We start from the raw sequence: 24,029 nt of genomic DNA, 5'->3' as shown, positions 1-24,029 counted from the left end.
TGTTTATAAAGACAACATGACAGCTCTTTCAAAGTGTAACTTTTCAATGTGGATCGCCCCCTGGTGGCTGACTGCAGTATAGCTCATAAAGTTAGTTAGTTTGTTAGTGAATGGGACACAGACCAAACTAAAAACTCAAAGTATACGCTAAACAAATTTTTCCCAAAGGTGGTTTCTGTTACTGAAGGTAGTTCTCATCACCCTGGTGTTTGTTCATGTGTTTGTTTTTATGATAAGTTTGGTTTTAATGAGTTATTAAATTATACAAAAAGGAGATTTACGCCATGATTGACAGCTGTGACAGCCAATCAGTAAGCTCGCATTCAGTGGGGCTGCTCACAACACGGACGGGTGTTTTGATGGGATCTTGACCCACCGCCGCTTTCACTACTGTGCAGACTCCGGCTCCAAATGACATGACCAGTGCAAGATGGCAGCAGCCGTGTCTGAGATATTTTAGCTTCACTTAAGCAAAGCGGGGCTAAGTTTATTATATTATATACATACTAAGGTAAAGTCATGGGGTCTCGAGCTTTAGTCCTTAGCTCAAGTGTCGCACATTATAAAACCACGTATTTAATTTTATTTCACAAAGTGTAAACAACACGTTGGCTTCAAACAGATATGAAACATACAGCAAGAATAAATAAATAAATAAGAAATGGCACTTCAATATAAAAAGTCTGTGCCGGAAATTTACTATGTTTCAAAATAAAGTGTGTTTTCTCACAAAAAAAACGTTCACAAGTCACTTGCGGTCGATTCAGAAACGACCTACCCACTTTTGGACCATGACCCACCAGTTGGGAACCACTGCTGTAGGTAATAGGATTGTAGGATGAGCAACATGGGCATTTAATATTATCTGAACGACACAGAGTTGAGGTATTTAAAAAAAAAAAAAATCCCCCGCCACTCTGCCTCTAGCTCGTAATGTTGACTTTTCTCTCACAATACCTGGTCGATTTGATTGTCAGTGACACCAGTTTAAACACAGCAGTTACACTGTCTTAGGATGAAAATAAGATCAGTTTGTTTTGTAAAGCAGAAATGGAAAGCAGGTTGGATTTTGGGATTTGCCTCTGTAATGGAGTATAATTTTCCTTCTGACTTTCCGGATAAGATAAAGCAGGCTGCTGCTGTTTTCTGCCCCTCTCTGTGTAAACACTTTCAAATTGAAATTCATTTCACGCTGTGACTCCCAGCCCGGTGACATCATGGAAGGTAGTCCGCTGCCAAAATATTCACCTCACCACACATCAGAGCGCACATAATGCACTGTCTGAGATATGAATTTAAGCGTTAGCCCATTATTACCCCCTTTTCAAGTGGCTATTTGTCAATCTGATGCCCTGAGTATCACTCTCCAGAGAGAGGTAGCCCGCTAAATAATTACTACCAAATATAACAGTTGGGCAAACACGATTCAGAGGTTGTTGAGAATAATAACACGTCTAAATCAAGCAGCAGTCTGAGTAATTTATATCGCTCTTTATACTCCATGGTGCCGTAGCTTTGGAGGTAAAGCCCAATTACTTTAAGGCAATATGGGAGTTTTGGTATGTTGCAGTTAAAATGCGCTTTCTATGAAATTATTAACTCAATGTGACACAGGCTTTGTTTGGAGCCTCTCAAAGTCAAGGTCACAGTAGACTCAACTGAGGGCTCAGGATTTAATCCCTTTTAGGAGTAATAAAAAAAAGAAAAGGTGCCTGGCAAGAGAATTCATTGTGAAAATAGGATTATGCCCTCAATGTAGATTTTGCTTCTTGTTTTGCTGGTGGAACACTCTGACGTTTAGGACTCTATCCACGGCTGTAGCAAGAGGTTTTGTGAGGTCCAGGTTGTTTTTTTTCTTTTAATGGAGCCCATTTACTGCATTTCTGGATGAGAAAATCAAAATGACACCTAAAAACACAAGCTGCAGGAGGCCAAATTTCCTTGAAGACTGCCCATTTAAGAAAAAACTATCTACAGTCTCCCTGGATACATTATATAATGAAATGTTTTGTTGGATACAATTTGTTGTATGTTCTGCACCATTGAACAAACTCAAATTTACTGGCATTTATTGATGCTCAGGTGTCATTGATGTGTATGTGAATGTCTGTCAGTAATAATGAATAGTAAACTTTACTTGTATAGCACTTTTTGTAACACAGTTCCAAAGTGCTTTACAGGACAATACAAAATTATATACAAAAATAAAAAAAGATTGCATACAAACACACATAGACATATATGTATGGTAACTGGTAAATACACTGTAAAACACTTTTCTCGTCTTTTCGAGCACCACCACCAAAGCACTTTCACAGACGTGTCACATTCACCCATTCACACACACATTTACACAGTGGTGGTAGAGGCTACCGTACAATGTCTGAGAATGGGCGCTCCGATGATGTGGTGATCAGGAACCAACCATCAGGAGCAATTTGAGGTTCAGGATCTTGCCCAAGGACACTTCGAAATGTTGCCCGGAGGAGCCGGGAATCGAACCACTGACTTTCCAAGTGGAAAACGACCCACTCTACCTCTGAGCCACAGCCATACATACAGTATGTGCACACACAGATAAACACAAATATACAAATACATATATGCATCTACATACGTACATACATATAAACGTAATAATTATTAGATTGATAAAAATGGATCAAAAATAGTCAAACAACAGATTCATTGTAAAAAAAAATGCCTTCCTGTAATCCATCCATGACTTTGTTGCCTAATCCTAACCATCAATACAGTCCGCTGTAGTTGCCATGTGCTCATGTTGTGTAAACATAACGACCATGCAGCGTCATCCCATCATGTGCATTTGTTGACATTACGGTAAAAGATACATAAAACATCATAAGTAGACGCAGAAGGCGAGTTAGGATGAGAACATGTTGGTGTGCATGCCCAACACGACCTATTGCTGGCTGCAGCCATGCTCAAGTGTCAGGATTTTATTCAAGTCAACACCTTTATGTTCTTCAAATGCAACCAAGATTTACTGCAAACATTTCTACAAGTCTGTTTGTGACTCTATAGACCTATAAAAATAGAACTGAAACGCAGCAGAATATACACCTCACTTTTCTTTCTTGAAAATATACTTCATAGCACCTGCAGTTATTTTTTCCCTCTCCCCAGCAGTAATGTCAACCTAAATCAGAGTTGGGGATAGCTCTGATTTCTGAAAAGCAGTCGCTGCAGTCACTTTGAAATCATCAAGTCGGCCACAGCACCGCGGTGCCTTATCTGCCATGATCCTGGTGAGCAATTCTGTCTTAAAGAGGCTTTTCTCTCCTCAAAGCACTCACAGTTTAGACTGCGTCTCCTCCGTGGGTGCCTAAGTGATTTGACATGCCTTAGAGAATGTTTTTTTGTTTTCTTTATTTCTTATCGCGCAGCAGAACCACCAGCCCCACCAGTGTCACCACCGTCCCTCTGCTGTGGCATCATACAACACAATATAATTGACACTTTCAGTCCACGTTTAAACAGTTTTTAGTGTTGTGTGCAGCAAAAACGGATGATCTCATCTTCACAAAAGTGTATCTCCTGTCATCTTCCTTTCATCACTGCAGCTAAATAAATGCAAACACATGGGCAAAATAAGCATCTCATCAAATAAAAAAGACAAGTAAAGGAAACTCAAGGTGGGTGTAGGTTGATTTTTCTCATGCTAATGAAGTTTATACTTCCCACTTCATTAGCATACAAATAGCAGCACTCCACTTGTGAGCAGTTGCTAGCTCCATTATCTCCTGTAGCCGCCGTACACTTTGACAGGCTGCCTGATAAATCGGAGCACGCCCTCACTGTAAAGATTACTGGGGTGCTCCATCTGTCCACTCTGCCTGTGCATGTGGAGGTGGGTCAAATCTCATTTAAATCACTGCCAAATTTATCTCAAATTAAGTAGTAAAAAACAACACACAATAGCACTTAGCGCGCATAAAAGAGCCAAACAGCCCACAGCTGAGAAGTTGGGTAATAATCCACTGACAAAGAGGCAAATGTCGAGAACTTGGCTCTGTGATAAGCATGTAGTTCTCCTCATTACGCTCATTAACAGCATGAAAGCACTCAGTAGTCTTATTATAACATCCTTTATCCCTGTTACTGTTGTAGAATTTGAACCTGACATCTTAGTGGGTGATACTCAACTTACAGCCTGCAGGCCAAATCTGATAGGGTGCCTCCCGCCATGTGCCAAACTCCAAGAAACGTCCTATAACCTGACAAACATCCTAAAATCCTTCAAGTGCCCAAAAGTTCTAGAAATGTCCCAAAACCTAGAAATGTCCTAAATATTGGAAATGTCCTAAAATCCTAGAAACAGTCTAAAATCAGAGAAATGTCCTGAAATCCTAGAAATGTCCCAAAATCCTAGAAATGTCCTAAAGTCCTAGAAACAGTCTAAAATCAGAGAAATGTTCTAAAATCCCAGAAATGTCCTAAAATCCCAGAAATGTCCTAAAATCCTAGAAACAGTCTAAAATTAGAGAAATGTCCTAAAATTCCAGAAATGTCCCAAAATCCTAGAAATGTCAGAGAAACATTCTAAAATCTGAGAAATGTCTTGAAATTCCTGAAATGTCTTGAAATATCTGAAATGTCCCAAATCCTAGGAAGGTCCTAAGATCCTAGAAACATGTATGGGTCTGGCCCCTGGCCTCCTGTCATTGTGCAAAAGTGGCCCTCATACAGTATCCCTGTCTTAGTTACTGTTGTGCAGTTTGGAACCTGACAGCTGAAATTAGACATTTCTAAAATTGCATGGCTAATTATATGGTAATTATTGTTGATGATCATAAGGTGATTATTTGTGCACGCAGCAGGGTTCGATGGCACCAGTGAACAAAAAAAAATTGCTCCATAGAGACATACGGAGGAAGCATTTATGCACTAACCGGATGATAAAACATACATCTGAGTTTCACAAGGACACATTACTAAAACCTGCTTTGTGTTGCTGAAATCCAAAGTGGGTAAGTGCAGGGATGTTTGTCCAAGCACTCACTGACACCACTTTGAGCCTGTAGTTTGAGTTAACATAATGGGCCTTAAGCTCTGGTAGAAGCCACAGATAAGACTCTCACAGACCTTGCCCCTCACACACACACACACACACACACACACACACACACAAAGCTGTTTTTGCTGGTAAAAGATTCATTAGTGTGAGGATGCAGAGATCAGCAAGATTGGAGTGGAAGTTGCTTCATATTTAACAGTCTCGGGGAGAGAGCCAAGTCTTGTGGTCCGATAGCATGCAATTTTCATCAAAGTAATGGGAGATGATGTCTTAGATGCTCGCAGCACTGTGCCGGAGGAGAAATCAGGCATTTCATTGCCCTGCTCTCAGCACTTACTATTTACTTTTATGATTGTTTCCTTGTCTATATAAATCGATGGGATATTCATCTCTGCCACGCGCGGAGGCGGTCGTAGGTGGTTGACAGTGCAAAAAAAAAAAAAAAAAAAAGGAGCTTAAAGATATTCATCAGCTGAATTTGGATGGTAGGATTACATTTGCATCATGCAACAAAAATGATAATGCTTACTAAGAAGTTTACTAAAATAATCCTTTCTAATATACATATACTTCTTTAATCTTCTTAGACATTAAACTTTCACGCTCTTTCAGTTAAAAGTACAATGTGGAGTTCAGATAAGGAACATCTTTGTATTTCAAGAACCCATTATTCATTATATCTCTTTTTTTTCTTTTACAAGACTACAATTATGCAGAACATTTCTGACGATAAATGCTCTCATTTTTTTGACTGGCCTCATGTAGGGCCCAATGATTTCAGTAAAGTAGAAAACATGGATGGAATCGCAAAATGTGAAAATAAAAATGTAATAAACTATTCATATGAAGTCATACATCTGTGATCAGACACCTGTAGGCACAGACTACCAAAACTACACAAATGCTTATTGTTTATGCTGTTTATGACAATTCCACGCAATCAAATTGGGAAAATGGCCATTTGAATACCGAAAAGGCTAAGATGTAAAGGAGACAGAGAGAGAAAGCAGCAGATGTGGAACAAAAACCTTCATCGATGTCAAATTTTAACGTTAAAACACTGTGTTCAACATGACTCGAGTCATGGATCAGGATAAAAAAGTTAAAACGTATTTCTTATGGTTGTACTTATGCAGACAAAATAGCGTGCTAAATGCCCTCCCTCCTCTATTGCTGTGCTGTAAAATGTTGCTGCTTCTGACGGATGCTGTCATAAGTCAGGAAATAATGCATGAAGCGTTCGCCCAAAAGCGGTCACTTCCTCAAGTAAAGCCAATTCCACTGAACCTGCCCAAAAAGATGTTGTTTCAGCTGACAAAGTAAGAATGGAGTCTGACAGTGACAGGTTAAGATTGCTTGTGTTCATCTTGCTTTACGCTCTCAAGAGACCACTTTTGACCCAGTTAGGGAAGGTACGATTATATGTACCAGGCTGGTGCAGAAGACTGGCTGCAGAAGACATACAGAGTTACTTTTGGAGAGATATCTGCCGTGCAAACTCAGTTTCTCTTTCACTACTTGGCGGTTTTTGAACAATATGTGGAGAATGCAGGAAAAAATACAGTATTTTATTTGCTTTTGTGTTCTGTTATTTCAAAATGATTGTGTCTGGGGAAAAAAAGAAATGATTGTAGGAAAAGTCAAGGATGTAAATTTCCTGCACTGCTTGTAAATGTCGACATATTTCAGATAAAACGTCAATTGACAGGTTGGCCTTTCTTGTGTTGAATTTTGGTCTCAACGCCTACGTGAGCCACTGGCTCATAGGTCAGCAGTACAGTTAGCTTGTACAGACTGTTCCAAGTATGAGCATCCTGCAGACTTCTGGACTTTCTGATTGGCTTGTTGGTGGAATAGAGAGAAGCGGGTGAAAATTTGAACTGACCCCAAAAAATGTGAATATTCTCTTCGCAGGAGGGTCAAGCAAGAGGCCCTTGCTGTGAATCAGGGCACTTAACAGGAGAAATTATCCACCACAGTCAGATATTATCTTCTCCAAACTAGACTGTGAGTGAGCCTGCAGGCGAGGTTATGAACTTTTTTTTGCTGTGTGGATGCCGAATTTGGAAACATTTCTGTCAGACAATAACTGTAGCAATGCCATTCTCAATAATACCTATCTAATGACAACCAAGATCTAATTAATTTCTGTATACACGATATGTTGTCAACCGAGTGCGCCACATATTGCAACTTTGTCAGTGTGCTTCCACGTCTACATGTTAAAAAATATGTATCCTGCTGTGTCTGTTGTTGATGTTCTGGGACGCCCACCAGCACGTCAACAAAAGCACATGGTTCGGTTTAGAGAAAAACATCTTGATTTGGCTTTACATTCATACCTGGAGTGATCAGCGGGCTCATAGGTGAAAGTCCGCATTTTGTTGGACCCATCCACCACCCCTCTTGTCTGCCCCAAAGGGACCTTCCAGGCAGAGCTTAAATATCCTGGATGCGGCTGCTGCCATCTTGTGCTGGTGAAGTCGTTTGGAGCTGGAGTCCGTGCAGTAACGGTATCCGCAGGGGAGTCCCTGCAAAAACACGGTCCGACCAATCGTGAGATGCCCCATTAAATGCGAGCGCACAGATTGGCTGTCACAGCTCTGAGTCATGGTGGAAAATCCCCTAATGTAGAATTGAAAACCTCATTAAAACCAAACTTATCATAAAAACTACCTGCAGTAACAGAAACCATCTTTGGAAAAAAAATTATTTTGTGTGTACTTTTAGTTTTCAGTTTGGCCTATGTCCCATTTACTAACATAGAGGGGCGGGCTTTATGACCTATACTGCAGTCAGACACCAGGGGGCGATCGAGATTGAAAAGCTACACTATCATGTATCATGTTGTCCATCTTCATACGCAGTCTAGGCTCCAACCTGATGCTGCCCAGCAGGTATCATACAGCTGCACCAGGTGCCATCCTGCCTTGTTACAAACTGTTGCTGCCCGTCTACGTATCATACTGCCACACAGTGGTGAACAGAGTACAAATACTTGTGGTGTAACACATTGTTGTGTGTTGTCACAATACATTATCAGGACCCGATGACTAAAACAAACCACTGAATGCACTGACTTGATTTTTGAATCTGTAGAATGCAAAGCTTATTAAATATTCTGCAGAGACAATTTTTTTCAAGTTTGTGTGCGGTAAACAAAGCAAATATTTAAAACGATATAAGTCATTCTTCATCTTAAAAAACTTAAAAAATGTCAGTCGCTCTGATGCCAGTATAGAGAATTATAGCAAGTGGAAATAAATACCAGCACAAGTATATAAAATAGAAATAGAAATGCAGTAATAGTAGACAATTAGCACTTGTATGTAAGCTTTGAAAATAAAGTATATATTATGTAATATGCTGAGTATATATGTGTAAAAAAAAATAAATGAAAGAAAATCTAGTAATAGACAATTAGCACTTACATGTGAATATTAACATTATAATATGGTTAAGTGTGAGTGTGTAAAATATAAAACTGTGCCATATGCTACAATTCAATGTATAAAACTAGTATCTAAGTTAAGAAATATATATATATATAAAGGTGTGTGCAACACTACAATGAACAACAGAGATATCCATGAGTAAGAATAACAATAAGATATAAACAATAGATACAATATGTGTCGCATGTTAAATAAAGCCTACATTCAAGAGTTAGAGGAATATTGCAGATTTAAATAATTGCACAGATAAATGCTATAGTTGAAATATTGCACCGAATATTGCAGTAAGGACAGTGATATAAAGAATTATTGCACCTTAAAATCCCTACTGCACATTGTAAGTGTAATAAATTAGTTATGGAATTATAACTGTAGATGTGTGTATTCGGTCCAAGTGTCAGTCTATTGACTCAGTGTGTCAGAAACTCTGAGGGAGGTGTTGTAAAGTTTGATGGCCACACGCAGAAATGACTTCCTGTGATGCTCTGCGGTGCATCTCGGGGGAAACAGTCTGTCGCTGAATGTGCTCCTGAGACTGACCAGCACATCGTGGAGTGGGTGGGAGACACCGGCCAAGATGATGCTTATCTTTGGCTGCACAACTTGATCACAGTTTTGAAAGAAAACAAGTCCCCCGCTGACTTTAAAGCAAATGTAACGAGTACCGAGAGCCTTTATAGAAATGTAGTCAAAAGTGCAATATTTGTCTTTCAAATGTAGTGGAGTCAAAGTAATAAGTTTCCAAAAAAATTAAAAAATAATCAAGTAGAGATACTTTAAAACTGTGCCTACGTAACTGTACTTGTTAAGGATCACCACTGCTGCCATAACATCGCAAAATGTTCCATCTGGTCATGTTAATACAATAGAAAAAACAAAAAAAAACTAACCTCACCCCTCCTGCAGAGGTGGCTTTTGGTATCTGACGGCAAAATCACTGAAAAAGTGACATTATTTGACGATTTTGGGATGAGAACAGGCTGGTATGTGATGGACACACAACAACCGGCGCTGAGTTACTCCTCTGCCGTAAACAAGAAACCGTGAATGAAATGAAATTATCGAGCTGCATACCGCCATGACCCTTTTAACCACAGACTTTTCTGGTGAAGTCATGGTTTGAATATATTCTATAAAATATAAGTGATTATATCTTAATGCCAGCAAGCGCACATAGTTCATAGTTCAGAAACATTACGCCAAGCAGGCTACAAATTTGATTTCAAGCCATGTTAAGAGTTTATTCAAACAATAAGAAACAAGACTGTATATACTGTATTACACACACACAAACTCAGGACTCTACTGACTGTAGCCAAAACTTCACTCATCAGTATTCCAATAATGTCGAGTATGTGCTGGAGAAAGAGTTCACAGAAGCGTCACATGTAAGCCTCCTGAAATCTATAGTTTTTATTTACTATTTTTTGGCCTCTAGCATTTCTTACACCACCAACCTCGCCAGAGTCCCGCGTCTTCATACGGACATCATTTCAGGTGGTAGTGATATAGATCGCTCTGCATACTCCAGGGAGGACCTTTTCATCTCGGGCTGTCCATCTTGTTTTCCTGCTGCTGCCTTGACATTGCTTTGGCTGTTTCTGCAGTGGGTCACTTCACTGAAGCCTCATTGTCCATCATATGCAGCTCTCACAGTCGTAAATTGAAGGTCTACCTCCCAGATTTATGCTTAGTTTCCAGTCAGAGCTGACCTGTGTGTGTTTTTACAGACATTAAAGGTCCAGTGTGTAGGATTTAGGGTGATGTATTGACAGAAATGGAATATAATATGATGTCTTTAGTGTATAATAAGCTAAAAGTAAGAATTATGTGTTTATGTTATGTTAGAATGAGCCATTTATATCTACATAGGTAGTGGGCCCTAATTTATCGAGATCGCATGTTGCACAGAAATGTTTCTACAGTAACCCAGAACGGACAAACAAAACGCTGGCTGTAGATTTACGTTTTCACATCAGCCACTATAGTTAGCAGTCCATCCACGATGAGAACGGGTATAACTGTTATAGATAATTGTTCTCTCAATATTGATCAAAATAATCATGATTGCAAAAAAAGTCTGATTAGGATGGGAGGGAAGGGTAGCAGAAGGGTCAAGCACACGCAGGACTTTTAACCCAGGAGGCCGGTGTTCATCCAAAAGTCAACTTTATTTTTGTCTAAACAGTTGTAAACATAGTAATTTTAACCCAAACCACGATCAGTTTTCTTAACCTAACCAAGTAGTTTTGTTGCCTAAACCCAAAGTAGTTTTGATGGTGAAGCCTGCGTTTCTATAAGGCCGGACAAAACACACTTATTTATTTATATATTTAACTAGTACAGGGGGTCTTTTTGCACTTTACTCTATTAATTCAGGTTGTGCATACTGTGCATTTCTTACAGTAATACATTTATTACCTTTTTTTTAATTTATTACAAACACCAAATGGTTTTTAATTTGCACTTTAATACCCATTCAATGGCTCTTTTAGTCTTTTTTTTTTTTATATGTGTATATATATATATATATATATATATATTTACCTTTTAATATTATAAACGTTTTTATCGTCTGTTGTGTTTTTTTTCTCTTCTGTTTTTATGTCTGTACAACAAGGTACTGAGCTGCTGGAAACCTGAATGTCTCTATGGGATTAATAACGTTGCTGTTTATCTATCCTTGTAAGACAAAGGTTTATTTTGAAAGACACTGTAGGATGTTAGAAGCATATATTGACATGAAAGAGGGACGTGTCCAAAACGGGCCCGAGAGATGTGCAGAGAGCTTCGTAGTTTGACGCGCAGGACTCCGATCAAGATGCTGTATTTGACGATTCGCTCGGTCAGTCCAGCCGCTTTACTCCAGACTGAAACATCTCTACAAATATTTGATGGATTGCCGTGACATTTTTGCGAGACATTCATGTCCCCCTCAGGATGAATTGTAACCGCTTTGATTAAACCCTGAGTCTTCATTTAGCAGCATCATTAGGAGAGATCCCTAATTTGTCCAGTAGTTTTGCAGTTTACCAAACCCTTGCAGAAGTAATGATATTCCTATCGTCCGCAGCTTTATTTTGTCACATTTTACACCCTTTTCTACACTGAGATGGTGAACGAAGTAAAGAAGAAGAAGCACTTTATTGAATTTGCAAACTCCCCGTGGTGCACAATATGCATTAATAAATAATGTAAAAAATTTAAAAGGTAGTCACTATGTAAAGATTATACCTGCTAAACTTCCCTTGTGAGAAGGTTAGCGTGCTGACGTTGGCTGCTGTGCCTCACAGAGCCGCTGACACGGATTTCGACTTTTGTTATAAATATAGCTGACAAAACATAACTCCATGGTCACCACTCATCATCGCCACCATCACTTTTAGTTTTAATGAGAATTGTTTTGCATATTTAAGCCTGCTTTGTGATCCAGAGTTTAGAAACAGCTGGTGTGGATGTGGAGTCCGAACTCTAACTGCAGTTGTTCAAATTGGAAAAACTATTTGTGCAGAAATATTAAATATTAAGAACAGTTTTTGATCTCGGTCCTGGATATGTGACGGTTGAATATTACTGGCTTCACCTCCAAGCCTTGGCATTTCAATAATTCTCTTTTTAGTTCGTCAGCACTCTGTTTCTTTTGCCCTTTCTGCTGCCTCCTCTGAAATAGTCATACCAGCCATGATTTATTTACTACAAATAAATAATCTGAATTAGTTTAAATGAACAAGTACGAATTAAACAGAGACAAACCTTTGAGTTAGAACTGTTTGTTTTTAAGGAACGGAGAGACACTGCTGCATCAACAAGACATTTATACAATTTATATTTAACCCCAAGTTGAAATGTCCTTTTTTTTCCAACAGGATATCTCTAAAGTTCAGAGAATTGTCACAGCCAGTAAATCACCCGTGAACATCGGAGTAATGAGGAGAGAGAGCGGCGGAGTGAAAGACTGCCAGATGGAAAAGGTGAGCCTTTAGAGTGGCCTGTGTGACCCGAGAGTCTGTATCCACGAGGTTCATCTGTTCACTGAGTTCATGCTCAAATCACACGAGTCACATTTACACCGAGTTTCTTTATCAGGTTCATTAACGGGAACATTTTAGAGCTGCAACAAGTTTCAGCTTGATGACACAGTCTTAAGTTTTCATCAAGTTTCACTCATATTGATTATTGAATAAAAACCCACTATCGCAGCGACTAAGGCTGAAATGATTAGTTAACTAATTGATTAGTTATCCACAGTCAATGTACCCATCTATAATGCTTAATTAACAACCCAGTCGGCAGAATAAATGTTTGCATTTAAGTTCCTACAAAACACAGATATGTGTCATTCGACACGTTCGGTCTCCAGACTCGTCACGTGGTGCCGCTCTGTCAGTTAACTTCTGCATCTACTTATTACGTTTAGGTATCCGTCTGCGTCAGCTGTTTAAGATAAGATAAGATAATCTTTTTATTAGTCCCGCACTGGGGAAATTCACAATATTACAGCAGCTATGAGGTGCGAAGAAGTATAACATAACATAATAACATATAACATAAATAAACTAAAATTACAATGTGCCAACAAAAATGGTCTAGAAAAAAAAATTATGCTCCGGGATACAGATACTCAACAAATGCACAATGTATGGAGCGTGTAAAGTGCCCCAGAGAATGATTACACTTTAAAAATGTTGTGGAGCTGAAATGATTAATTGGTACGTCAAGAGAAAATGGGATATATTAATAATCTATTACTTGTTTCACCCTTTAGAACCTGGATTGACACAAGTTTTGTTGTGCTGCATTTAGACGCCTTTTAAAATCATCGAAATATGGAACCTGAGAAAGTTGGTTTCTCCTGAAAATATTGGAAAAAGACAATGAGCAACTTGGCAAGAAATGCCTGAGTAATTGCAAAAAAGAAAAAAAAATGAAAGGTGTCAAAATATAGAAAACAATATATATAAAGTTTCATTTAAGCACATTCTTAAGGTCATTTTCTTGTCTCCTTTTGTTTTTTACTCTTTGCTTATTTTCAGGTAATTATTTTTTACTTTTTGCTATCTTCTTACAAATCTGTGCCATATTTTGTAAGTTGCTTATTGCCATCTTGGATGTTTTTAAAAGAAATCAAGTCAGTTCAGGTTTCAAACGGTTAAGTAAATATCAAAAATTCTTGACTTTTTGAACACTTCTTCTCTCTTTGCTTTGTCTTTGCAAGACGAATATCCCCGGGTTTTGGACTGTTTTTTAGACAAAACAAGTAATTCAAAGACATCACCTGGGGTCGTGAGAACTCAGTTATTTCTGCAAAATCATGACACATTAATCAATAATGAACATAATTGTTTGCCATGGCCTTAAATCTCAATCACAACGATTCCAGCACGTTGCCGCTGCAGGGTCAGCACTGTAGAGAAGTGAAGAATACATTTGCACATTCACACCAACTTCAAAGAGCTTTTGACTCACAGCTGCGCTCGGGCCGTGCAAACATACACCGAGTTTTACACTGAGGAGCTTCATTGGAACATTTGAGGGAGCTGAGTGCTCTGCTGGCACTTTGAAAGCAGTTATTGAGGGAGCAAAGAGAGGAGCAGTCACTGACCTCTTCTATTCAGATTTTTTTGGAGGGCTTTGCTGCGTTACAGTCACAGACTTGCTTCTCCAAGATCAAGGCAACTGTGAGCAGTCAGTTATCAGGACAGTTTCGAATGACTATCTCCAACCCTGTCAAAACCAACAGGATATGAGGAAAGCAGGCGAGGCGAGCTGGATCCATAAGGAGTTTTGACAAGTGGCTATCAAGAGCTATTACAGATATAAGTTGATGGAGCGCTGGAGACGGGGGGGTACTGAGGGGTGCCACCCAGTGAGGAAATTACCCTCTGTGGAAACTGTGTCAAAGAGATTGTTCTTTAATGAAATTGTGCCAAAGACAATGTTCACTGGTGTCCCGTAATTGATTATATAATTTTGGCAGGGTTGTGAAAAATCCTGCAGCAAGAGACAGAAACATTGTGATACAGATAAGAGGAGACATATTTGAAACAGAGACTCCGATATTGTGTTTGCTTGTGAACACCGTCACATCTCCCCCGGTCCTCCTCCCCCTGCAGGAGGGAGGAAATGAGGAGAGACAGTTTGTATCAGCGCGTAGAGCTTGCAGTCTGTGTTTCAGTGTTAAAATGAAATGTGAGAGGTTTGCTGCACTCTTCCAATGATTTGCTTTTTATTGACAGACCAGGGTTTCCTCTACCAGTATATCTGATGGTGGCCCACCCCGAAGATCATTCAGTCATTTATATTATTTAGAATAATCCATTTTATAGATATTAAATGATAAACTTGACGTTAAGCCCGTTCTTATTCAAAAATCGCCACTTTTGCAGCACTTTCAGCATGAGATCCCAATGCCAAAAGGCACCTTTCGTATTTGCATGATACATCGGACAACGTCAGGTGAGCATGCGGCCAGACAGAACCGGTTGCGTTGTTATTTCACGCCAGTGGATGGCGGGACAAAAACTATAGCATCCACATGATACGTGGCAGGATGGCATCCAATTGAAACAGTGCTAGTAATGACTTCGTATAAGCAGCACGAGGGTGCCTATAGGGCAGGAGGGGTGTTGGGTCGGTCCACTTGACCTCGGACTTTCATCCGGAAGTCCAGTGTTTGCCTCCTTCCCCTGATCCTAACCACCTGCAGCATGTGCGTTTGTTGACGTCGCGCCGTTGTCACATAACCACGTGCAGCGTCGTCCCACCATGTGCTTTTGTTGACATCTCAGTAGCTCCAGAACATCAACACGGATGCAGAAGGATACCGGGAGCGTAATATGCAACATGCAACGACTTTAAATTTCACCAGACCTTTGGGAACGGTGGACCCAGTAGGACAAAAGTTGCTAATCTGTGCATCCATGGAAACCTTTAAACCTGAGCGCGTTGGTTTGAAATTTATTTTTAAAACATGGGTAAAAAGGCACTAAACAACTTGGAGAGATGCCCCACAGGCTGCAGTAAATTAGGAAAAGGTGAAAATGACTTAGAAATTAATTTTACAAAAGAGAGAGATTGAGATTGTTAGACATTAATACTAATAATTTTTTTTTTGAAAAGGGAAAATGTCCAGAAAATTATATTTATGATTGGTGTCATTATTTGTAACTATTTATTCATATATTTAGTTATTTATTTTTATTTATTTATTTATTTATTTATTTTCAAAATGTCTGTTTTTCTTTTTGGGGGGTAAATTTCACGTATTTTTCTTCTTTTAACTTGTAACTTATTCTCGTGTTTTTGAAAGACATAAAGGCAGTTTGCTCAGGTTTCAAAAGTTAAAGAAATCCCATTTAATAGTAAAAAAAAAAATACTTTTGCCTTCATTATGGTTCCAAAACAGTTGATCCAGGTGAAATGCTGCAGACGTCAGCTGTTTGAAATACATATTTAATTTAAATGCATTAGGGTGGAGGTTGTGTCAGGATGGTGACACATTCAGGCGTTCACCTTCATTCGACACTTATCCCAAATGCAGTTTAAGGCATCCAAATATCCTTGCGAACAGCAGGTGCTTCGAGCAAGTAATTCACAATTTCTCTAAGAAGATTAGAGAGGAGTCGTTAATGGACTTTGTAGTGGCCGCTTTTACGGTTCTTGCTGTTCAAAGTTGCGGTTTGGCCGTAACAATTTGCAGGAATTTTATAAGGAAAAGCAAAATTATTACCGAGGGTGCAAAACGGCTCCAAGTGTATTGGGCCGGGAAATGACTGACGTTGCTTGTAGCCAGATGTGGAATTCAGTAAGAGAACAACAAGAGCACATCCTGTAGGGCTGCAGCTAATGAGTATTTTCTGTATTGATTATTTTATGATTGATTGTTTAGTCTGTAAAATGTCAAGAAATGCTGAAAAATGCCCATCTTAGGTTCTGAGAGCCGGAGGTGACATCTTCAAATTGCTTGTACTGTTTTGTTTTTTCAACCAAAAGTTCAAATCCATTTACCACGATGCCGTCAAAAATGAAACAAAAAGCTGCAGATTTTCACTAGAAACACCGAATGTTAGGCACTTTATGTTTGGTAAATTACTTTATAATCATCATTCATTTGACTTATTAATGTTGTTTATTAATTTACTGGTAATTGACAAATAAAAAAATAAAAAAAGATGTAACAGTTTAATTGCTATAAATCTGTCGTACTTATACATGTAAACATCTTACCTAAATTACTGTCATAAATCAAATGAGAAAATTAATGAGATAATTTTATGGTTGTTGAGGAAGTCAGTGTAACTTCTGGTAGCATTTCTGGGAAAATCAAAAAGGCATATTAATATCACTGATAGTAGTCTATTCATCTTGTGTTTTCACTGAATACACACAGCTGTGAGGCTGACACGACTTCCCAGCATGCACTCTCTGCACTGCACTGAGGTATTTGCTCTCTTCTCCTATAGACCGGGGGCAACTGCTTCCAGAATCAGACGGAGGAAACAGCCCCAGAAAGTAAAAAGCTACCAGAGCCACAGCAGGTGAGCGTCACACAAATTTATATCATAACAGATGCAGAGTTTCGACTTGTTGCTGCAGTGGATTGTTCATCGTTGGCCTCGAAGGAAATGAGTAAAGAGGCAAAAAATAGCTCGCACACTGCAGGGCTCTTATTTAATGCACCAAAGTGACGTTTAGAGCAAGACAGCTCTTCATCAGACTGATGAAGAGCGTCTGATGAAGAGCTGACTTGCTCTAAACGTCGCTTTGGTGCATTAAATAAGTGATATCTGGAGCCCTGCAGTGTGCGAGCCATTTTTTGCCTTTTCTCTACGTACTCATATCTGGTTCAGCACCTGCTCCAAGTTTGGGTTGGATGTGCGTGCAAACATTTGCTTCTGTTTCACCTCCACAGGAAATCAGTTATTTACAGGAAATGTCACGCAGGATGAGGCTGATGTTTCTCTGATTTTTTCTTATTGTCAAAACATCCTTTGAAAAGATCACAATCAACAATGTTTTAGTCTGCCTCAGAAAACTTTCTGACTTCCCTCTCCCGTCTGTGGCACCGAGCCGAGAGTCCATTTGTTAATAATGACGGGAATGTTCAAAAAAATGGTCACAAATATATTTCATAAAAAGAGTCAGTAATTTCAGCCCAGTCACCAGAATCAGATGTTAGCTTTGTACATTTTTGCAAACCATGAATGCAATACGTTTGCATTTTACATATTTATCACACCAACATTTCTAAAGTGACACAGAATATGAGCTAAATTTTCAGCCTCAGACCACTGAGACTAACGGACAATTAAACAGATCGTTCTTTAGCGAGTCATCGCTGCTTTTCCAGCAGCTTTTTAGTCGACTAACAGGTGTTTTTGGATTCCCATCCCTATATTTTCACTGGGGATAGTGGCACAAAAAGAGGTTGTTTTTTACCAACATTGCTACGTTTCTTGCCAGGATAGTGCCACAAAAATGTTTTTGATTGTTTTGGGGTTTTTTTTACAGATATTGCTGAGTCAAGCTAATGCGAAGAAAAAAAGGTTGTTTTTTTTTTATAAAGGCGTGGCTGTGTTTTCCACGGGGATATTGACAGGACAAGCATTTGTTTTTTTTACAGACATTGCTGCATTTCTTGCAAAGATAATACCAGGAAAATATCTTTGTTTTTACCAAGAAGTTGCTGCTTTTCTTCCACAAAAATTCCCAGAAAAGAGATTGTTCTTTACCAACATTGTTGCGTTCCCAGCCAGGATGAGGCCAGAAAAAGAGGTTGTTTTTTGCAGAGACATCGTTGCGTTTCTTGCTAGGATAATTCCGGGAGAAGAAGTTGTTTTTTAGTTTTTACTTGAGACAAACTGCTTTCCTAGTGGGATAATGATTATTTTTTACCGAGACATCACTGCACTACCCCACAAAAAGTGTTGTTTTTTTTGTTTTTTCTACATTTCCTGCCGGGATAATGCCACAAAAAGAAAAAGGGTTTTTTACAGAGACATTGCTGTGTTTTCGGTAGGGATTGTGCCACCAAAAGCAGGGTTTTATGCAAGCAAGCAAACATGATCTTTTCCTAATCACAATAAAGTGGTGCTTGTTCCTTAACCTAACCACACGTTAACCGCAGTGTTGTTAAAATGTAAAGTTTCAACACATCCGCTGCATAATGTAATGCAAATTTAATGTTTGCAGAAACTTACAGTGCTAACATTTACATCTACTCTAATTTATAAAGGAAGTGGGCATTAAATAAAGGAGTAAATAGTGCATTTCAGCCGTGGTGTAATGAGTATTCACGGCAACATCTATGACGTGTGCTGCGGACTAAAAATAAACTGAAGTGCGTGGGTTCATGGTAATGAAGGAGCGTGTCAGCCTGTGCAAAGTTTTGGCTAATTGATGTGTTTTAACTGTTTTTGGACAACAATGGAGCTCTACAGCACAGAGGAATAAGCTGCACAGCGAATGCTTATTAGTGGATCAAATCATTGTTGGTTTTGGTCTTTTAAATAAATAACTCGCCTTTTCATGGGGAATTTTGACAACAAGAGAGCTATTTATAGCCGTTTTAAAAATAAATTGTTACACTGCACAAAAAAATCTCTCAATCCAAATGTGAAAAACATGTAGCATGATGAGTATGTTTTTAAGGGTTTCGTGGAAGGAAAGACGAAATATATGCAGCCGGCTCAATGTGACTTCTCAGTGACTGACAACTAATAAGCTGATAATTATTCAAGTCAGTCTGCAACACAGGAGTGAAACAAACGATACAGTGTGATGGAGAGACACACAAATGCCTACATCGCAGCTCTAAAAGAAGGCAACCACCAATGTCACCTATAGTATGTGATATTCAACGCCCTGCCAAAGCCGATGCACAGCCGCCTCCCTCATCACGTTATTGAATTGAGTCACACCTGTTTGGCGGCGGCAGATGGTACAACAAAACAATGCATCTCATTTCAATGCAGTGCAATACTGTGTAACTGAGCAACTGTCTTGCATTGCAAGTGGCAACTATCCATTTATAGACCCCCACGCTATTTGCACAAGAATACGAGAACATTTCAAAAGCGATCTCGACAAATGGGCAGATTTGACTTCACTTGTTTGTTTTGTGCCAGAGAGACGTTCGGTGAGAGTCTGACAATTGCTTTTTTATGTAATGCAACAGTGGTTTGTGTCTCTGATTCAAAGCACTGTTAGATAATGGCGTTCTGCTTTGGATTCGATGTAGTGAAATACTTCCACGTGTTACATGTCATTGAATTTTAAAGCAGAATTCGTTGCCGCTCTGCATCGGCACAAGATGCGAAACAAAACAGTTCACTGCGACCATTTAGTCACATTTTATATGTTTAAAATTATGTTACAGAACAGAAACTTATACATATATACTATATAGTATATCATTTTCTTGTTTGTTTTTTAACCTTTTTTTTGGCTCATTTTCAAGTATATATATATATATATATATATATATAATATATATCACTTTGGGTCATTTTCTTGTTTGTTTTTTAACCTTTTTTTGGCATTCCATTTTCAAGTAATGTTCTTGTTTTTACATTTTACATTTTACAAATTATTTGCAAATTTTTGTTCTTTGTCTTGTTTAGTTGCTCTTTTCCTTTTACATATATATTTTTTTAAAGAAATCAAACTAATTTGCTTCGTTTTCAAAAGGTTAGAAGAGATTATTTTATTTTTGTTCCACTTTTTTTAAGTTACATTTTTTTTAGTAGCAGTAGCAAAGTTGACAAGAAGATATGACTTGTAATGACTTGGACTAATAACTTCAACTTGCTGCAACAACGTTATTTATTTATTTATTTATAATTATTTATTTTAGTTTTTTTAAAAATCTCATTAATTGGTAAATCTTAACGTGGTGTTTCAGCACTGAATCAACAATCGACTCTCTTCCTGCTGTCAGTCGGTATCCCTCATGCATAGCACTTACCATTCATGGTGTAGTAAACAATTTGATTAGTAATGATTTGCAATCCGGTCTCTGCGGATCAATCTGCATTAAAGTGCCCTCTATGCCTGTCACTACTCTGCCTTCATTATGTGTTCTCATGTTCGATTTGTGAGTCTGAGACTCTGAGTGGCGGCTCGCGTTACACTGAAATGCTTTTGAAAAGAAAAGGCTATTCTTGTGGTCTCACAGCTGTTGTGTTTTTGCACAACACGAAGAAAGGTTTAAATAACAACAAGAAAACACCAGCACTTTTCAGGTGAGACATATTGTACAATAAGCCTTCATCTTTTCACTCAGTCTCCGGCGGCAGACTTATCAGACAAAGAGGCTCTCATCAATGTGGCCCGAACATCGACAAGCTGACAGACCAACACAACAAACCCACAGAGGAGTTTTCAGCCAGATTAACTATAATGTCAACAACATGCAGGAAAACAACGTCGCTCCGGAGTGCTGGATATACTCCGCGAGCTTTAAGGCCACAGCGTTCAATATTACCTGTATTATTTTTATTCAGATGTTCGGTACATCTGCTCGAGTCCATCATTAAGATTCTTTGAGAGTAAAGGTTTTCCTGTTTCTTCTTAAGTCAAAAATATACCTCCGTAACACTTCAGCACACCCCGGCATTCCCAAACAACAGAGCACATCTCCGAAGCACACTGGCATCAGAGATGTTTGTTTCTGACATTCCTGAATTCATTAAATACAAAAGGTACAAGTGGAAGCAAACCCGGGCGAATATAAAACTCACAAAGGGCGAAATGTGAGGAAAATCTAAAATAAATTAAAATAAACAGAGCCAGATATGCAATTGTTGACATTCATCAATTATTAATATCATTCAAAATTATTTAAAAACCAATGAATGAGTCTGTCAGCTCTTGATTCTGTGTTTTTACAATCATAAAAATAGTTTAATTCTGCCTGCTGTGTTTGTGTTTTGGATTTGACAATAAGGAGGGCTCAATATTCAAGTATCATATGGATGAAATTATTAATAATAATTTATAATGATATACTTTTCTTAACAAATATGTTATTCATTGTTTCCTGCCCAGAGACTGCAGATACTAATAAGCTTATAGCTAACTTTAAGCTGCAAAGACGTTGTGAATTCTCTCCTTCAAATAAACAAATAAAACTAAATTAAAAAAAAAAAAAAAAAAGTACAATTACCACCATGTAGTCGTGGGCCTCCAGAATCAGTAAAGTAAAAAAAGTGCTTTTGCAGAACATTGTGATGTCACAGTGAAGTTGACCTTTTGGCTCTAAAATGTCAGCACTTCATCATTTTATCCTGTTAGACATTTGTGTGAAATTTTGTCATAATTATCATATGGATTCTTAAGTTTTGGCCAAATACTGGCTTTGTAAGGTCACAGTGACCTTGACCTTTCACCACCACATTTCAGTCATACTTGGACTCATTCTTGAGTCCAAACCATCATCTTTGTTTTTATTGTGTTTTTTATCGCCTGGTGTGTTCTTCTGTGTCATATTGTTTGTGCTTTGTGTGTTTTTATTATGTTTTTACACTTTCTGCAACACGAAGGGTCCTCTGGGACAAATAATTTAAGTGAACTGAACCGAACCAAACTGAATTTGTTTGGACAAAGATAAACTTTGAGAGTCCAAGTTGACGTTTGTGCCAGATTTAAAAAAACAAAAAGGTTTTGCTGACATATTGCATTTGTGAGAAAAAGATGAATGCAGGGTCACAGTGACCTTTGATCACCAAAATCTATTCAATTCATTGTTGAGTTTGGGTAGATGTTTGTGCCAAAAAGCAAAAAAGTAGTAATAATAATCCCCTCATGGTGTTATTGAGATATCGTGTTGACTAGAATGAGAAAGACAAGGGCACTTGGATTTTGACCTTTGATAAATAACCACGAAAATCTGATCTGTTCATCATTGAGTCCAAGCGGACGTTTGTGCCAAATTTGAAGAAATTCCCTTGAGGTGTTCTTGAGATATCATGTCAACTAGAATTAGACAGTCAAGGTCAAAGTGGCTTTTCATCTATGACCACAGAAATCTTATCAGTTCATTGTTGAGTCCAAGCGGACGTTTGTGCCAAATTTGTTGAAATTCTGTAAAGGCCTTCTTTACATATTGGGTTCCCAAGAATGGGATTGACAGACTGACAACCCAAAAACATGCTATGACTAAAGCCAGAGCGGAGGCATAAAAAATCCTCCTCCATCCTCCTGCTGCAGCAGTCAGTTAGTAATTGAGTTAAGACGGCCACAGTAAAACAGGACAAGTATGACGGTTACCGTCTTTTTATCAAATTATATTCATAGAACAAGAGTTCACAGCCAACAGTCTTTCAAAAAAAATTCATCCATAGCTATGAAAAATCCTGAGTCAAGTTAAAGTCAAAATTGTAAGTTTGTATCTGTAGTGAAAACACAGAAGTTGTTTTTCTCTCGATATTTGTGTAAAATCAGCCTGACTGCTGACATTGGTAGTGCTGCCACTGACAAAGCTTTTGTAAGTTTTTCCAAAAATTCCACTCTTGCACAAAACTTTTGTATGTCCTTAAGGGAGTTTAAGCTGTTGATAAATAAGATACAAACAGAAAAAAAGAAACCCCAAACACGCATCAAAGTGGGCGGAAACTGAGGTTGGCAAGAAGCCTCCAGAGTGCATTAAGTGAGGGATCGTTTTCCTGCAGAAGGAGGAGAGAGTCACTGAGTGCCGAGTCACAGTCACTGAATCACAGTCAGTTCAAAATGCACAACTCCATATATTCTTATACACAACTGACAAATACTACAGCGTGGTCAAATTCAAAGTTTACGTTCGAGCTCTCCTGAAAGTGATGTGATAAATGTCGAGGTGTGTGTGTGTGTGTCGCCTTTTTTTGTTTGTTTTGCTCAAAGCCAGGTGGTGGAACTATAACCTGCTGCCACGCAGAGTGATGTGTAACTCAATAATTTGCAAGCAGCCAGCGAGCCTAAAGGCATTCTCCAAAGTGACATTGGTAAACACAAAACAGATGCTTTGCTTGGGGAATTGGCTCCTGGAGCCCGTGTGCAGTGCTTAAACATGCCATTGCCAAAACTGACTTAAATTATTCAAAATACCAAAGAGAAGGGGGAAAAAAAGCATCCCATTAATGAAATACAGTGGGAGCAATAATGTCTTTAAAATGTTAGCGGGATAACGAGAACACACACAAACAGACGTTTTAAGCTGCGTTGTGTTTCGATGTGCCACTCAGCTGTAAACAGCCTGTCAGAGCTGGTCTTCAGAGTCCTGAGAGCTGCTGGTTTTCGTCCCACCAGGTAGTTAATTGCATTTATTTCCAGGTGTAACTCATTTTCTTGATAGCTGAAATGAAAACCAGCAGGATTCTGAGCTGTGTCCAAATCCAGGAGTGTTTCCTCCTCAAAAGTCAGCATTTCAAAAACTACTGCATCACATCAGGTGGACAGAGTTAAATTTACCCTTTAACTTTAGCCTTAGAGAGTGATTTAACGACAAAGTTTTTTGCCTTTTTCCTTATTTTCTTTAAGAAAATAAAGCACCGCTGCCTTGC

At 38.6% G+C, this 24,029-nt stretch overlaps 1 protein-coding gene across 1 annotated transcript in view; it reads left to right on the top strand.

Annotated features, from left to right (window-relative positions):
• The window catches only part of luzp2 (leucine zipper protein 2), a 239,362-nt gene that overhangs the window by 211,701 nt on the left and 3,632 nt on the right, over nucleotides 1-24,029 (top strand). Inside the window, exons 10-11 of the mRNA XM_042489187.1 lie at nucleotides 12,360-12,464; nucleotides 16,956-17,030. Coding sequence (XP_042345121.1) covers nucleotides 12,360-12,464; nucleotides 16,956-17,030 — 180 coding nt within the window. The remainder of the gene's footprint in view (nucleotides 1-12,359; nucleotides 12,465-16,955; nucleotides 17,031-24,029) is intronic.

This window comes from Plectropomus leopardus, chromosome 1 (genome assembly GCF_008729295.1).
Source record: "Plectropomus leopardus isolate mb chromosome 1, YSFRI_Pleo_2.0, whole genome shotgun sequence".
In the NCBI taxonomy this organism is placed as follows: Eukaryota; Metazoa; Chordata; class Actinopteri; order Perciformes; family Serranidae; genus Plectropomus; species Plectropomus leopardus.
The sequence above is the reverse complement of the archived record's forward strand: the minus strand, read 5'-3'. Positions and strand labels throughout refer to the sequence as shown.